We start from the raw sequence: 18431 nt of genomic DNA, 5'->3' as shown, positions 1-18431 counted from the left end.
CGCATGAGGGGTCAACCAATCTTCACCTAGAGGCTTTCCTGGTGGATTACATTATGCATCCACACGTGCTACAACCTAGCAGGGGTTCCCTCACCACCTATCGTGAAGGCGCTCTCGACAAGGGCTCAGGCCGCGTTGTCTACCTTTGTGGCCCATGTCCCTATCCAGGACATTTTGTAGAGCTGCTACCTGGTCCTCAGTGCACATGTTCACCTCTCACTACGCGATTATCTCACACTCCAGGGGGTGATGCTGTTTTCGGTGGAACCGTGCTTCAGCCATGGAATCTGTGAATTCCTACCCACCTCCATCAGGCATAGCTTGCAGTCACCTACTGTGGAATACACATGAGCAATCACTCAAAGAAGAAAGGACAGTTACCTGTTCCATAACTGGCATTCTTCGAGATGCGTTTCTCGTGTCTATTCCACGTCCTGCCCTCCTTCCCCTCTATCGGAGTTGGTCCGGCAAGAAGAAACAGAAGGTGGGGGGAGCACGTGGCTTCCCTTATAGCTCACTATAGAGGCGCCACTCCAGGGGTCACAGCAGCACTCCCTCTACGGATACTGCTGGGGTAAAACTTCCAGCACCGTTGCACGTGGCAATCATGGACACCTACTGTGGAATAGACATGAGCGACACATCTCGAAGAACGCCAGTTACGGAACAGGTAACTGTCCTTTCCAGCACTTATGCTCACAGAACTAAACCTCCTAAATGAAATGCAGGAAAAATGGATGCTTTTGCTGCTGTTTCTTTCCCCTCCTCCATCGTACTACCTTTGGCGCAGATAAGGTGCTTTGGGCTGGGAACCAGGAGACCGTTATTATTGAGCGAGGCATTGTATCCTACTGAAAGACTAAACAAAAATCTGGATTTATTCCCATTAATATGGCAGACACAAATTTCACTTCCACTTTAAATAAAAAAAACAACCCAACATTATAAGAATATTTAGCTTTCAAAATGAAGCACTCAGAAGTTACTGAACACCAGAATTCAAGTTGCCAGTAGAGCCTTAAATCTGCCCCCATGTATATATGCATAGATAACACTGCTCTACAGCCAAAATGCTTCTGAAATAAATGTAGTCCAACTTTACTAATTCTGGGTCACTGAGAACAAAAATGATGCTTAAAATTGTTGATTGGCTCTAGTTTTCAAGATATGCTATTGGGTCAGTATATATGACCCTTGACTTGGGAATGGCGGAGGATAAGTGAGTTATAAAGGGAAGAGATCCCAATTTTAAACCAGAAATGACTAAAATACATATTTGACTGGATCTATGAATAAATCTATGACTGGGTTTGGACAGTACTTGCTTTTGAGGCAAAACAATGAATGATGCAATCTGAAGCTGGTATTGTGTCATCCATGATATGAATTGCATCATGTTATTCCTAGAAGTCATGGATGATGCAATCATAACAAAGCTTACATCACTCTGTTGAACAAATTGCCCTATATCAGCTCTAGAAATCATACAGTGTCGTGCTCTCTTATTTGTCAGTGTTTGATTTTGCAAAGGGACACATTTCTGTTTAGCCAAAGTGAGCAGAGATGCCTCGTACTTGTGTGAACAGTGCAGATAACTTCTGCTATGTTTGTGGTGAAGTGACTTTTGCATCACAAAAGCGCAGTACAACCACTATGGTTAAGAAGGCCTATCACCTTTGTTTTGGCTGCAAAATTGGAGATCAGGACAAGAGGTGGGCCCCACACATATGCTGCAACACTTGTGCAACAAATCTTGGCCAGTGGTTGAACAGGAAAAGGAAATCTATGCCTGTTGCAGTGCCAATGATTTGGAGAGAGCCAACAGATCATACCAGCAATTGTTACTTCTGCATGGTGCCTCCAGTTGGGAAAGGTGTGTCAAAGAAGAAAAAGTGGACTGTGCGTTATCCAAACATTCCATCAGCTATACGCCCAGTACCCCACGGAGAAGGACTGCCGATTCCTGATGCACCAGAATCATTCTCACTTGAGTCAGACGAGGAAGAGGATGAAACTTCTGGTCCTGAACCATCAATGTCACAGGACCCCCATTTTCTCCCATCCTCCTCCTCTGAACCACACCTCATAACACAAGGTGAACTGAATGACCTTGTCAGGGATTTGGAACTACCCAAGAGTAAGGCAGAGCTGTTGGGCTCCAGACTACAGCAGTGGAATCTCCTGGCAGGCTATCAGGGCAAATGGAGCCCATCAATGCTTGCAGACTATTGCTGGACAGTGACAAGAGATGCTCCATTTAATGAATACAAGAGACAAGCCAAGAAGCTCCAAGTAGACACTGAATAGGACTAAACTATGTACATAATAGTTTTTTGCCTTTTGTTTCATAATAAATTTTATTTCTATAACCCTTTTTCTGATTTTTAAAGTGACGCATAAACAGGACAGGTGAAATATTATCATGTAAAGCAACCATAAACACATGAAAAGACCTAGGTTTACAATTTATGATTAAAACTCTACTATCTACACAATATACATAGACATAAAATGTAAAAACTTAAATATCTTAGAAACAGTAGCCAATCAGTTGTTTTAATTGTCATGTTTGAATTCAGCACATCAAAATACATAATAAATATCACATTTTATCTCTGAAGCAGACGACTTCTCAAAAATTGTAGACCAGTGTAATATGATCACATACAGCTGTCTTTACACAGAATTTTTGCTACATACACTGCATGGGATGGACTGTATCAGGGGATTAACTGGGATCATGTACTGAATGAGACTTCTTGCTAGAAGTTGGTGTGTGAATAAGGCAGGGAACTGCAAGAAGCGAGGATAGTTTTATGCTTGAGGCCTGTAAGGTGGGAGGGTCCCAGAGCTCGTGCTGCAGCCTGAGGCTGACTGGTCTACACTGCAATTAAACAGCCCCTTAGCCTGAGCCCCACAAGCTTGAGTCAACAGGCATGGGCCAGCCACAGGTGTCTAATTGCAGTGTAGACATACCCAGGATGTCCTGAGTTAGAGTTATGGCTCTGCCACTGATTCAGTGGGTAGCTTCCTTGCCTTGGCTTTCCTGAGTGGTTCCAAGAGCACCTGGTGAGGATTGCTGAGTTTCTGGAGAGAGAGAGTGGTCATGTAGAAGAAATCCCACCAGTTTTTTGACATCTTGTCAGCCTCTAGCCTAGCTAGGATTGGCTTCCTCATAAATGAGAGACTCCTTGATCAGGGTGGGTTTGATTTAAATTACTAGCCAGGAATTTAATTTAATTTAATTAATAATCAATTTAATCATGGTTTTCTACATAAAAGTTTATTCTTGTTGGTTGTTATAACCTTATATATTCTTGACAACTCATAGGTTTGAAAACTTTTCAAATTAGTTTTACAGCTATATCAGAAAATGAATGCTTGGTTATTTAATTTACCAAAAGTAATTGAAGCAGATATTTATGAAGTAATTGGGAGGTGAACTATCTTCAATTCAGCAGGTTAATCATTAGTATTTGGAGGATTTTCTTACCATGCTGTATTAAGAGGAGAACATCACCAGACAGATATTTAAATTGTTTTATTTAACTAAAACAACAACGTCAAGTATTCTGGATTTTTTTTTCTTCAACAGCAAACATAATATTTTAGCGAAACAAGCATATGTCCCTCACTTCTCACATTTATCTCCAGACTTCTTCTCCAGATCTATTCCTCCTCCAACAATTTTCTATTCATTGAACGTTTTGAAACTTTGCGCTTTTAGAGAGAGGTAAGAGATTGACTCTGTGTACACAAATTTGCAGAGGCATAATAGGGTTGAGGTCTGTTATTTATCACCTATATATAGTTATTTTAAAACATTTTTGCTGTTAACAAGCATGTTACCTCTGGAGACACAAATCCACAGTTTGAGAACTGCAAAACTAAGCATCTTTGATGGTATCTTCTAGACTGAGCACTGAATCCCATTGGGTAGATAGAAAGATTAACCTAAATATTCTATACAGAAGCCTGTGGAACTCTATAAGATTCGGTCCCTGATCCATGAACTATTGGAACTCATTTACAAAACTTTTCTTAAACATTACATGGTTCTAGTCAGCCCAAGAGGAGTACATGCCATGAGGGAGGACATGTTCTTTGAGAGGAGAGAGCTATTAACATATAGCATATAAACAGTGCTCTGCACTTAAGACTCAAAAGCCGCCATACAGGATTTACACACACAGTGCAAGCCATATTGTCCTCAACCCCAGTCGAGCAACAGTGCTGTCCTGTTATTCCCGGAAACACAAGTACTGTGCCAAGCCAAAGTACAACATAAGGCATTAGCCTTCCTCTTTCTTGGCAGTGAAAATCCATATGACATGTCAGCAAATTTGACAGGACTGTTGGGAGCCACATCAGATCCAGTCCAGAGAGTATGGCATTCGGAAGCCACCTTGCTCAGTTCCACTGGGTATGTTCTGCTATACCATAGGATAGATGGATGTTGGAGGTCATCATGCATGGCTAACACATACAATTCTGCTCTTTACCCCCTACCTCTGCCTCCCTTCCTTGTCCCTCTTCAGGAATTGGAATTGGAAAAGATCCAGAGATGGACAGAAGTGGTTAGGGATATGGGGCATATGAGGCGAGATTAATAAGATTAGCATTTTTCAGCTTTGAAAAGAGACAATGAAGGGGGCATGTGATTTGAGGTCTCTAAAATTATGACCAGTGTGGAGAAAGTAAATAAGGACGTGTTATTTACTCCTCCTCAGAACACAAGAACTAGGGGGTCACAAATGAAATTAATAAGCAGCAAGTTTAAAACAAAAGGAAGTATTTCTTCACACAATGCACACTCAATCTGTGGAACTCCTTGCCAGAGGATGTTCTACAGGCCAGGACACTAACAGGGTTAAAAGTAATAGATAAGGTCATGACAGATAGGTCCATCAGTGGCTATTAGCCAGGGTGGGCAAGGATGGTGTCATAGAATCATAGAAGATTAGGGTTGGAAGAGACCTCAGGAGGTTATCTAGTCCAACCCCGTACTCAAACCAAGACCAACTTCAACTAAATCTGTTGGGTTGTCTCTGTTTGCCAGAAGCTGGGAATGTGAGATGGGATGCATCATTTGACAGGATACTGGGCTAGATGCACCTTTGGTCTGACCCAGTATAGTCATTCTTATGTAGAGACCCTTCTCACAAGAGCCTGGCCACTTTGCGTCATCTTTGAGCCATAGGGGATGTGTTAGTAGAGTTCAGGGGCAGAGGCTTCCCATCGTTCTGAAGAAGAAAGGGGGTCTTTATCCTACCCTAGACCTGAGGAAACCATCTGAGGTTTTGGATAGTAACTCTTGCTTCCATTATTCCTTCTCTCTGAGCACAAATCTTGTTTCAGTCTGTAACCTTACAGGATACATACTTTCATATAGATAGCTACCAGGCCCCCACAGGAAGTACCTGTGATTCACAGAGATGCTCAACCATTATCAGTAGAGGGTTCTGCCCTTTTGGATTCCATAGCACTGAGAGTATTCACAAAATGTCTGGCACTAGTAGGACTGATGGATGAACTATAATGCCTCATCTCCTGTAAGAATAAGGTAGTACTGCATCCCCATGCTAAACTTTTATTCCCTGAGACTTGTCTATCATCTGATTCACACGATACATTTTTCCCTAGGCCATATTCTCTTTTCTAAGGGAAGCCAGGTTACAAACTTTTTACATATTAAAAGACCTCTTGTCTTAATAGGACAAAATCATTGAATGCTTCCCAGACTGACTGTAGCTTGTCCTCTGAGCCTAATACCATTAGCCATCTTCTCTTGGTGTTTATCCAAGTGAATTGAGATTTGTATCCAAAAATGGATTTTAGACTTACTAGTCATACTAGTCTTTTGGGGTTTTGGGGTGTTTTCTTACCAGGTTCAAGGCCACCTCCAGGACCTGCCGTAGAAATGTGTTAATTGTGGAGATTTGCAGAGTTTTTGCTTGGAGCTCAGTCCACCTTTCCATGCAGCATTGCTTTCCTGATGTGGTGTGAGGTTGGAGGCCTGTTTCAGTAGAGCAGTCTTACAATCTTTTAGATGTTAGCCTTCTTGATCCTCCTAAGAGTGGGGATCGATAGTGATAATATTGGAAGGACTAAGAAGAGTTACTTGCTTGTAGCATAAGTATTTCAAATAGGTTATTGATTTAGATGAATGCTCCACACCCTTCATCCCCACTTATTCAGAGCCTAAACAGCTTTTGAGGAAGTGGAAGGAACTGATGATGAGGACCCTTCAGGTAGCCTTTCCATGGAGCATGACAGCTTGAAGCAGAGGCCACGTGGTCTCCAAGGGTCAGTTCTTTAGAAGGTTCTGGTCTTTTGAGTGTGCAGGTACATGTTGAAATTGTAAGTCTCTACTGATGATCTATTTAAGCTATAGGTAAGTAAGTTGTCTTTAGCTCTGAACAATGTAGTTTGTGATGAACAGTATCTGGGTTACAAATATAACATTCAGAACTGAAGAACTGAGGTTCAATTTCTAAATATGACCATTTATTTTTTTAAGGCTACTAATATTAAAATGGAGTCAGATGAAACCCCAGAAGCCAAAACCCATAATTTGAGGCGCAGAATGGGATGTACACCTGTAAATGGTAAGTGGGTCAATGGGGGATGAAACAAAATATGAATGTGATGCTGCTGCTTGTGGGAGGGATGTTCAAAAGCAGCAGCCAGGCATTCTACCTCAGGAATCCGTCCCAACCAGACTTTTCACCCTTACCGTCACAAATATTGTGCAACATGCAACACGTGGCTATGACAATGGGAATATTATCTTTGTTGAGATTTAACCTGCTATAAAGGCATCCCCAGTGTGCCTTCAATCTGCCAAATGCACATCCCATGGTCATCCTGCATCTATTCAGCCTATTGTTGAACATTACTGCTATCTCAGTTTTCCGTGTAAGGCTTCATGAGCCATGACATTAAGGGGTACGCCGGGTCACCCCGAATTACTGTGGGCATTTCAACATCCCGTGCTGTAATCTTCTGGTCTGGAAAGAAGAGTCCTACTTACCGCTTTCTGTACAGGCCAGTGTTCCTAAAGGTATGTGCGTCATGCAGCTTTCTAGACCACCCTGCACTGATGTCAGTGAAATGCCTGTGGTGATCTACAAGTACCACAACACCATGGAGAAGTACCACTTCCTATTGATATATGCTGTCACAAGGTGGTCCGGTGCCATCTGTCACCCCTCCGTAGTTAGGGAAACCCATTTCCGCAAAGCCATCCACTATTTCATGCACATTGCCAAGAGTCATGGTCCTTTGTACCAGGATGCGAGTAATAGTCCTCCACACTTGCGTTAACGCAGCTCCAACAGTTGACTTCCCGACTGCAAACTGATTTGCAACTAACCAGTAGTACTCTGGAGTCACCAACTTCCACGTTGTGATTGTCATGTGCTTCTCCGCCGAGTGGGAAGCTCTCATTTGCGTGGCTCTGCGCTGCAGGACTGTGACGAGCTCAGCATGTAGTTCCAGGAAGAAAAACAAGGAGTCCTTGTGGCACCTTAGAGACTAACAAATTTATTTGGGCATAAGCTTTCGTGGGCTAGAACCCACTTCATCAGAGGGATGGAGTGGAAAATACAGTAGCAGGTATATATACATAGTATATGAAAAGATAGGAGTTGCCTTACCAAGTGAGGAGTCAGTCTAACGAGACAATTCAATTGACAGTAGAATACCAAGGGAGGAAAAATCACTCTTGTAGTGGTAATGAGTGGCCCATCTCAAAAAGTTGACAAGAAGGTGTGAGTAACAGTAGGGAGAAATTAGTTTTTGTAATGACCCATCCACTCCCAGTTTTAATTCAGACCTAATTTGATTGTGTCCAGTTTGCAAATTAATTCCAGTTCTGCAATTTCATGTTGGAGTCTGTTTTTTGAAGTTTTTTTGTTGAAGAATTGCCACTTTTAAGTCTGTTGTTGGGTGTCAGGGAGATTGAAGTGTTCTACTGGTTTTTGAATAATTCCTGATGTCAGATTTGTGTCCATTTATTCTTTTGCGTAGAGACTGATGGCCAGTGCACGTGGCAGAGTGGCATTGCTGGCACATGATGGCATAAATCACATTGGTAGATGTGCAGGTGAATGAGGCCCTGATGGTGTGACTGATGTGATAGGTCCTATGATGATGCCCTTGAATAGATATGCGGACAGAGTTGGCACTGGGGTTTGTTGCAGGGTTTGGTTCCTGGGTTAGTGGATTTTGTTGTGTGGTGTGTAGTTGCTGGGGAGTATTTCCTTCAGGTTGGGGGACTGTCTGTAGGCGAGGACTGACCTGTCTCCCAAGGTCTGAGAGTGAGGGATCATCCTTCAGGATAGGTTGTAGATCCCTGATGATGCGCTGGAGAGGTTTTAGTTGCGGGCTGTCGGTGACGGCTAGTGGTGTTCTGTTACTTTCTTTGTTGGGCCTGTCTTGTACTAGGTAACCTGGCTCTGTCAATCTATTTCTTCACTTCAGCAGGTGGGTATTGTAGCTTTAAGAATGCTTGATAGACATCCTGTAGGTGTTTGTCTCTGTCTGAGTGATTGGAGCAAATGTGGTTGTATCTTAGAGCTTGGCTGTAGACAATGGATCGTATGATGTGGTCTGGATGAAAGCTGGAGGCATGTAGGTAAGTATAGTGGTCAGTAGGCTTCTGGTATAGGATGGTGTTTATGTGACCATCGCTTATTAGCACTGTAGTGTCTAGGAAGTAGATCTCTTGTGTGGACTGGTCCAGGCTGAGGTTGATGGTGGGGTGGAAATTGTTGAAATCCTGGTAGAATTCCTCAAGGGCCTCCTTCCAATGGTTCCAGATGATGAAGATGTCATCAATGTAGCGCAAGTAGAGCAGGGGCGTTAGGGGACGAGAGCTGAGGAAGCATTCTCAGTCAGCCATAAAAATGTTGGCATACTGTAGCCCATGTGGGTGGTTGCCATAGCAGGCCCACTGACTTGAAGGCATAAATTGTCCCCAAATCTGAAATGGTTGTGGATGAGGACAAAGTCACAAAGTTCAGCCACTAGGTTTGTCTTGATATTATCAGGGATACTATTCCTGACAGTGGCTTTCCTCGTCCAAAAGTTCTGCAGCCACTGCTAGTCATCCCAGACCTGCATAATGATGCAATCCCACCACTCAGTGCTAGTTTCCTCAGCTGAAAAGCGAGGGTACACCATGTTCAGCTGTGTCGTGAATTCCAAAAATAATCTGATGTTGCTCCTGTCGATGTCAGACAGCACATCAGGCAACTGTGCATCCTATTATGTTCAGAATTTCACAATTAACTGCATTGCCATTCAGGATGTGCTACTGACTGCTAGCAGAGCATGGGAGAGCAGTGCGGGTCCATTCTTTCAGACAAATGGTGGGGCAAGCAGAAAAGAAAGGATGTTTAAAAATGCCACGAACCGAAGACTGAAGCACATGGAATGGTGTGATGGAAAGCAAGGTATCATGGGACATTGAGCCCGGACCCATGATGTGCTGCGATCCACTCCATCGTCCCACAATACATAACAGTAGAAGGTGGAGAGCTGAAATGTGGGATAGCTACCCACAGTTCATTGCTCTCACTATTGGTGCTGCTACCCCAAGTGTGGACTATGCCGATAGAGGAAGACAGTGTGAACGTGCAACAATGATTTTCTTTTAGTGCTTTTTGCTCATTGACTAAATTTTAGGTTTAAAAAAAAAAAACCAAAAACTCTGCCAGTGTAGACATAGCCTTAGAAAGATTGACCTTAAAACAGATGTCATGACACTACTTTATCTGCAGTGGTGCTTCCAAGTCACTATAATAAACAATTCCAGGTTAACAGAAGAAATGATCCATGATATCCTGATAAAGAATAAAAATTGTTGACTGAGTTCAGTAGAACAAATCTGAAAACTGTTTAGTTTATTTAAAAAGTAACAGAGCTATTCCCTAGATGACTTGTCCCATTTCTTGATTCTCTCTCACAAACCCGGATTGCAGACTTGTTTGACTTTGCAGATTTTTTTTTAAATAAACTTAGGTAAGAACAATATTTCTGAACAATGAGATTGAGCTGTAATTTGTGTTAACATGTGGATCAATATTTATATTTCTTAATGTAACTTAATATCTCATCAACATTTTTGTCCACCCTGATAATCTGTCAAATTTAGAGAACAAACCAGATTTCACAGCAGATTTCTCCTAGCATAGTGCACCTTAACTTATAACCTTCAGAGTTCCACTTGGAGCCCTGAGGATCACTGCATGTTACTCTTTTACTGCATACCCCCCAAAGACCCTACATTGTGACAGTTTCCCTTATTCTGAGGAGTTCCTGTCATTGTGCTGCTTGAGCAGATATATGGGGATGGGGGTGGGTTTGCTAGAAAGCAATATGAAGAGCTTCCTTTCCCAGAAGACTCCTTTTGGTACCTATTTGGTTTTTTGTGATATTTTGTGATAAAGTTTGAAAATCATCATAGGACATTATATTGTGTCCCAGTGAAATGTCCCATTAAAGAATAATCCAGCCACGTCTATGAACCTGAAATGTCATTCGTCTTTTTTTTTTTTTTAAGTAATTTGGATCACTGAAACTATTTAAAATATCAATTCTAAATAAATCATATGTGTTTGGAGTGGCCTGCATCTGTTTACGATCCCATGCTTGTTTTATCCTGATAATACTAGCCTTTCCAGATAGGAGTTCAAGTGCTGCCTAAAGTTACATGAGAATATGTTTGGTGTCTTTTGTGTCCATATTACACAACTCTGACAAAATCTGGCACCTTTTTGGCAGTCTTTGCACAGAGACCTAAAGGACAAGCATAGCCATTGCAGTAGCCGTATCTCAATAGGAACAGATTCACTCATAAAGAGAGCCCCTCCAAATGTATATAATAATACGCTGATACATGCTTCAAATACTGTTTATGCTGTGAAATATTTGTTAAACCCAGTAATAGTCTAATTTTCTTTTCCTGTATCAGAGAAGGAAATGCCTGGCACAGTGAAACGAGAACCTGCTGAGAAAAGAGAACAAAGAGACTCTGAGAGAGAGAAATCAAAAGGGCGGTCTAAAAAAAGCACTAATGCAGTGAGTACTCCCTGCCCTTCTGGCACTTAATTCTAATTGCAGACAGTCCTGGGTTAAAACTGGGCACATAGTATAGCATAGGTAGTGGGAATGGGAGTTCCCTGAATTACTCTCATCCCAGTCATAGAAATACAAACAGAGTGTCTATGCCTGCTGGAACATAGGTACCATCAGGATTTCATGTCATAAGCAGGAAATAAAGTAATTTCATTTCACCGTTTCAACTGAAATAATTTCTATCCTTCCCCACAATACTGCCTTAAAATAGCAGCTATGATAGAACAGTCAAGAGAAACATGTAAAAGCAGCAAAGAGTCTTGTGGCATCTTATAGACTAACAGACGTTTTGGAGCATGAGCTTTCGTGGATGCATCCGATGAAGTGGGTATTCGCCCACAAAAGCTCATGCTCCAAAACGTCTGTTAGTCTATAAGGTGCCACAAGACTTTGCTGCTTTTACAGATCCAGACTAGCACGGCTACCCCTCTGATAAAAGAAAGATGGTTCTTCTCAGGGTTTCCTCGCTCTGGATATGAGTTGATCTGCTGACCTTTCCCTTGGTAGGTGTACCAGTTAGAAAGAAGATGTAATAAGTTTTGGCACCCAGCTTTCTAGCAGACCCACCTCTTACTCCACTGTTTGAACTCTAACTCAGATGTTCTACTTGGTTCAACATAGCAGATGCTTCTCGTAAAAAGCAAAGGAAAGGGAGACTTTTACTTGTGGAGAAGACAATGAACAGGCCCTTTCAGTCCTTTCCACTGCTTGGATCCTTCTCACACATACCCTTTTACTAGGCGGGAGGGGGAGGAGTGCACAGTTACTGGAAGACAGGATTGCATCAGACCCTAGAGGCACAAAATAAAGGATACTGGGAGTCCTATTCTGTCCTCAGTTGTCTTGCAGCAGTATTGCTGTCATCCCCTGTTTAAGCAAGGCTTTAAACAGTAACATTTTTTTCCTACCACTAGCTAAGTACCCGCTTCTGTTCACCAGACTCCATAGCTCTCCTTCCTCTACCTCCAAAAAACTCCCCCCTACTCTCCTTCAGGTGCTCCTGCGAATCTTCGGAGTACCTGCTCCCTCTTCTGTGGATCTCCTAGATGATGTGGGTGGAGCTCTCATGACACAGCACTGAAGGCCTGCCCCGTCCAAAAGCAAATGGCTCTGCTTAGAAAGCTGGTGCCTTCCTGGTGAAGGGCTCGGGTCCAGTCCACTAACTCTGAGGAAGAAGGAGGATGCTCCCATAACCAGAATTCCCCTGTTTTCTGGTGGCTGCTCCAGGAAGTTGGCCTCAGGATGTTGAAGTGTCTGCGCACAGACCAGTCTGAAAGTAAAGAGCAGGAGGTCCCTCCAGTACTAAGAATAAAATTGAGTCTCTCTATTGAGCAAAACAGATTGGCCAGGCTTCAACACTTTTGGTGGTGATTTCTTAATTTCAAAGGGATTTATATAAATTCTACCGCAGAAACAATGAGGAATCCAGACTCCTTGTTGTTTTTGTGCTACAGACTAACACGGCTACCCCTCTGATACTTTCTACCACAAAGGAGAACAAAGTTGATGTTCACTGTCTCTGTTCTTTTATGGAAATAAAATAAAAATAAACATGGGTAAAAGTGACAAATGACTTAGTTACCAAAATGATCGCTTGCCATGAACTGCTTAAAGCACTTAAATTCCCACTTTGGTAATTTCTTGTTACAGGTGGATTTGTATGTATGTCTCTTATGTGGCAGTGGTAATGATGAAGACCGTCTCCTGTTGTGTGATGGCTGTGATGACAGTTACCATACTTTTTGTTTAATTCCACCCCTTCATGATGTTCCCAAAGGGGACTGGAGGTGTCCCCAGTGTCTGGCTCAGGTAAACTGAGAAATCAGGCTGAAGTGTGTGTGTGTGTGTGTGTGTGTGTGTGTTCTCTCCTGGCTTCTAATGATCAGAAGTTCAGCACTGCAATTTATTATGATGAAAATAGTCCTGTAAAATGGGTGGTAGAAGATGAAACTGAAACCAGGACTGGGTACATTTCAGATTGTTAGGCATTACAACATATGTTGGGCCCCAAATTTGATCTACTCTAGTAGTATTAAAACCACTGAGAAAGGATGCTTTGGATTTTAGATAGCTTTTTACATAATGAAATCTTAGCACTATGTCACTGGGGTTTTCAACTTAAGACAACATTTGTGGTGTTTTCTGCTTTTCTATAGCAGAGGAAGTAGAACTTGCTGTAATCTAGCTATGCTGGTCTCACTAGCGATTCATGCTGATTTACAGACAAATATTGGCGTGGTGTGATGGATTAAGCTCAGAGCTGATAGGCATGATGGGTTCTATTTCTGACTCTTCCAGTGGCTGCTTGTGTGACCCTGGGCAAGTCATTTCATCAAAGTGCCCCAGTTGTTCCCTGTTTGTAAAATGGGGATAATACTGATCCATCTTTTTAAAGTACTTTGAGGCCTATGCTTGAAAAACACGAAAGTGCAAAATGTCTTATTTTTAGCTCTTTGGTAGAAATAACCATATTTTAATTGCAGGAGTGTAATAAACCACAGGAAGCATTTGGTTTTGAACAAGCAGCAAGAGACTACACACTTCGCACGTTTGGAGAAATGGCCGATGCATTCAAGTCAGACTATTTTAACATGCCAGTTCATGTATGTTCATGTGCTTACTATGATACTTTAATTCAGATTTCAGTTTTCCTGCTTATTAAAGTATTAAACTTGGGGTGGCGAAGAATCCGGAGTTTTGAATGTGAACAAATCCAAATGGGAAAGCTCTTATTTAAATATTATGTTAATCTGTAAAGGTTTCTTTACTTCGTTAGTATTTTGGTTTCTATCCCACACATTTCCAGTTTCCGCCGCCATCCAAAAATATATTCCTCCTTAAACTTCTGCCCCAAATGTCACTCATTACTGAAGGCAAAAGGCAACATTTGATGCAGTTTTGTTAGCCTTACAATACTAACATTTTGCTGTGTTGGTTTAGTTTTACATAATTGCACTAATAAGTAACTTCCACTAGGAAAGCAGCAAAGAGTCCTGTGGCACCTTGTAGACTAACAGACGTATTGGAGCATGAGCTTTCTTGCATGCATCCGACAAAGTGGGTATTCACCCATGAAAGCTCATGCTCCAATATGTCTGTTAGTCTATAAGGTGCCGCAGGACTCTTTGCTGCTTTTACAGATCCAGACTAACACAGCTACCCCTCTGATACTTTCCACTATGAAGTTGAGAAAGTAACTATTAACTGAGGGGGTGAGGTGGGAGAGGAGAGAGAGCGTGCACATCTGATGTAACCAATGGTACTCAAGTATGTGTCTGGCTCTAGTTAAAGTCCCTATGTCATGATGGGAAAATATTTTAAGCTTGTGAACTTCCTCCTTGAATTTGCTGCTTCTATATATGTCAGGTGTTTATCTTTGGTTACTGTACATCCGTAAGCACCGTGAGAAGTGCAACCTTCTGTGCGGGCTTATATTTTCTCTTTGTTTCATACCCAGATGGTTCCCACAGAGCTAGTTGAAAAAGAGTTTTGGCGACTTGTGAGCACCATTGAAGAGGATGTCACAGTGGAATATGGGGCTGATATTGCTTCAAAGGAGTTTGGCAGTGGCTTTCCAGTTAGAGATAGGAAAATTAAACTTAGACCAGAAGAAGAGGTAAGTCTTAATTTGCTCTATGAGTGCATACTTTCATTTCATAGTTTTACAAATAAGTCTTGTGTTTGAATGATTTTTTCAGTTTAAAGAAACCTATTGTAATTCGGTATTACAGTATATTCCTGCTGTATGTGTGACTGGCACTATTTTGACAAAAGGAAATGGTATTGCAGTCTTGGAGGACTAACATTATATATAAGCAGACTTTTAAAATGATACATGTGCATCTTAGAAGTTGACAGCTTCCAAATTATATTTCTTGAAACAGTAGCCTAATTTTATTGCAGCCATTCCTAGCACAGATGTTTTCTTTAAAGAGGAGCAAGTGCATTGCATGTTAAAGTTCTTGTTATTTTATTGACCTTAGTTTTTTTAGATTGAAAAGCATACAAATAATTTCTTCTATCAGAAGTAGCCCTCTGAAAAGTTTTGCTGCCTTCTTTGATTTCTTATCTATATGTGATCCATGTCTAGCATACATATGCTCCATGTGCTAGAGATTGGAATGCTTTAGCCAGCAGTGTTTGTTGGTTCCAGCCACTCCCTGCATAGTCTCAAGCTCCCTCTTCTCTTGAAGCTATGAAAGGGAACAGAGCATCCAGTCAAGCCTTGGTTCCTTTCACTGCTTTAAGTTGTGAGATAGAGCTGGTTGGCCATGTCCCATCTTAGCCACTCACATATTAGTTTATCTGTAAATAGATTAGTTTGTGGTAGTTAGGTTATATTATCATTTACTTGTTAGGTTTTTAGTTTAATCGTGTTTTGTTTTGTTTTTCCAGTGTCTGCTCAAAATTCCTGAGGGTTTTAAACTTTGTCATTTGCTATGAGCCTTAATGAAACTTCCTCTAATAATCTGTATTGTGTGGATGAAGAAAATGTTAAGAAAAATGTAAGGATTGGATTGGAAGTCCCGTACCAGGATTGATCCAAAGAATCATAGACGATTAGGATTGGAAGAGACCTCAGGAGGTGATCTAGTCCAACCTCCTGCCCAAAGCAGGACCAACTCCAACTAAATCATTGCAGCCAGGACTTTGTCAAGCCGGGCCTTAAAAACCTCTAAGGAGGGAGATTCCACCACCTCTCTAGATAACCCATTCCAGTGCTTCACCATACTCCTAGTGAAATAGTTTTTCCTAATATCCAACCTTAGACCTTCCCCACTACTGCTTGAGACTATTTCTCCTTCTGTCATCTGCCACCACTGAGAACAGCCTAGCTCCATGCTCTTTGGAACTCCTCCTCAGGTAGTTGAAGGCTGCTATCAAATCTCCCTTTACTTTTCTCTTCTGCAGACTAAATAAGCCCAGTTCCCTTAACCTCTCCTCATAAGTCATGTGCCCCAGCCCCCTAATCATTTTTGTTGCCCTCTACTGGGCTCTCTCTAATTTGTCCACATCCTTTCTGTAATGAGGGGCCCAAAACTGGCCACAATGTTCCCAGATATGGTCTCACCAGTGCTGAATAGAGGGGAATAATCACTTCCCTCGATCTGCTGGCAATGCTCCTACTAATGCAGCCTAATATGCCATTAGCCTTCTTGGCAACAAGGGTACACTGTTGACTCATATCCAGCTTCTTGTTCACTGTAATCCCCAGGTCCTTTTCTGCAGAACAGCCACTTAGCCAGTCAGAAAACAGGCTAAAACTTTTTCTCTTAGAGAAATCAGTTAGGCCTGCTTCAGACGCTCAAGGGACTCAGGATCCTCTCAGTTCGGGATAATTGTTAGCACAGATGCTTCTGCTGTGGCCTTAGCCTCTGCTCAGGCAGATGGGAGTAAACACTCTTTCTGAAAGGAGCTTAGGGATCAGGCCACAACTAAAACAGCTTCAAAAAACGGACTCCGAAGTCCCCCACTGTCTTGTTCTTGAAACAGATCTGCTTCTAAAATGACCCTGAGTCTCTGTTGGCTCTCATAAAGAGGGAACCCTGAAGATCACTGCTGCCAATGGTGTCTGATTCTCTGGCACTGCACAGTTGGGTTGCTTCAGTAACAGTTGTGCTGTCCTCTGTTCTACCTTCTTAAGCTCCAGTATAATAAGAAGAAAAGCCAAGCTGGTCGCCTGCCATATTTGCTAAACAGTGAAATCTTCGGTGAGCTAAAACTCAAAAAAGAAGCTTTCAAGAAGTGGAAATTTGGTCAGATGACTCGGGAGGAGTATAAAAATATTGCTGGAGCATGTAGACATGTAATCAGGAAGGACAAGTCACAGTTGGAGTTGCAGCTAGCAAGGGATGTGAAGGGTAACAAGAAGGGTTTCTACAGGCATGTTAGCAACAAGAAGGAGGTTAGGGAAAGTGTGGGACCCTTACTGAATGGGAGAGGCAACATAGTGACAAATGATGTGGAAAAAGCTGAAATACTCAATCCTTTTTTTGCCTTGGTCTTCACAGACAAGGTCAACTCCCAGACTGCTGCACTGGGCATCACATCATGAGGAGTAGGTGAGCAGCCCTCTGAGCTGGACGTGCAGAAGTCCATGGGTCCAGATCTAATGCATTAAGGGTGCTGGGGGAGTTGGCTGATGTGATTGCAGAGCCATTGGCCGTTATCTTTGAAAATTTCTAGCAATCAGGGGAGGGCCCGGACGATTCAAAAAAAGGCAAATATAGTGTCCATATTTAAAAAAGAGAAGGAGGACAATCCGGGGAACCACGGACCCATCAGCCTCACCTCAGACCCCGGAAAAATCATGGAGCAGGTCCTCAAGGAATCCATTTTGAATTACTTGGAGAGGAAGGTGGTCAGGAACAACCAGCGTGGATTCACCAAGGGCAAGTCATGCCTGACCAACCTGATTGCCTTCTATGATGAGATAACTAGCTCTGTGGATATGGGGAAAGCGGTGGATGTGATGTATCTTGACTTTAGCAAAGCTTTTGATACGGTCTCCCACAGTATTCTTACCAGCAAGTTAAAAAAGTATGGATTGGATGAATTGACTATAAGGTGAATAGAAAGTTGGCTAGATTGTCACGCTCATCGGGTAGTTTCAACGGCTCAATGTCTGGTTGACAGCCGGTATCAAGTGGAGTGCCCCAGAGGTTGGTCCTGGGGCCAGTTTTGTTCAGCATCTTTATTAATCATCCAGATGATGGGACTAATTGCACCCTCAGCAAGTTCGCAGATGACACTAAGCGAGGAGGAGAGGTAGATACAATGGAGGGTAGGGAAAAGGTCCAGAGTGACCTAGACAAATTGGAGGATTGGTCCAAAAGAAATCTGATGAGGTTCAACAAGGACAAGTGCAGAGTTCTGCACTTAGGAAGGAAGAATTCCATGCATAGCTACAGGCTGGGGACTGACTGGCTAAGCAGCAGTTCTTCAGAAAAGGACCTGGTGATTACAGAGGATGAGAAGCTGGATATGAGTGTGCCTTTGTTACCAAGAAGGCTAGCGGCATATTGGATTGTATTAGTAGGAGCATTGCCAACAGTGATTTTTCCGCTCTATTTGGCACTGATGAGGCCACACCTGGAGTATTGTGTTCAGTTTTGGTCCCCCACTATAGAAGGGATGTAGACAAGTAGGAGAGAGTCCAGTGGAGGGCAATGAAAATGATTAGGGGGCTGGGTCACATGACTTATGAGGAGAGGTTGAGGAAACTGGGCTTATTTAGTCTGCAGAAGAGAAGAGTGAGGGGGGGATTTGACAGCAGCATTCAATTACCT

General features: G+C 42.4%; 1 protein-coding gene across 3 annotated transcripts in view; it reads left to right on the top strand.

The window, feature by feature from the left end:
* KDM5B (lysine demethylase 5B) overlaps window positions 1–18431 on the top strand; it is a 211111-nt gene that overhangs the window by 73367 nt on the left and 119313 nt on the right. For all 3 annotated transcript variants that reach the window (XM_030561061.1, XM_030561062.1, XM_030561059.1), the window contains 5 exons: window positions 6521–6608; window positions 10979–11085; window positions 12793–12951; window positions 13626–13745; window positions 14600–14758. In XM_030561061.1, coding sequence (XP_030416921.1) covers window positions 6521–6608; window positions 10979–11085; window positions 12793–12951; window positions 13626–13745; window positions 14600–14758 — 633 coding nt within the window. The remainder of the gene's footprint in view (window positions 1–6520; window positions 6609–10978; window positions 11086–12792; window positions 12952–13625; window positions 13746–14599; window positions 14759–18431) is intronic.

The sequence above is a fragment of the Gopherus evgoodei genome, chromosome 4 (genome assembly GCF_007399415.2).
Source record: "Gopherus evgoodei ecotype Sinaloan lineage chromosome 4, rGopEvg1_v1.p, whole genome shotgun sequence".
Taxonomy (NCBI): Eukaryota; Metazoa; Chordata; order Testudines; family Testudinidae; genus Gopherus; species Gopherus evgoodei.
This window is presented reverse-complemented; position numbering and strand designations above follow the sequence as displayed.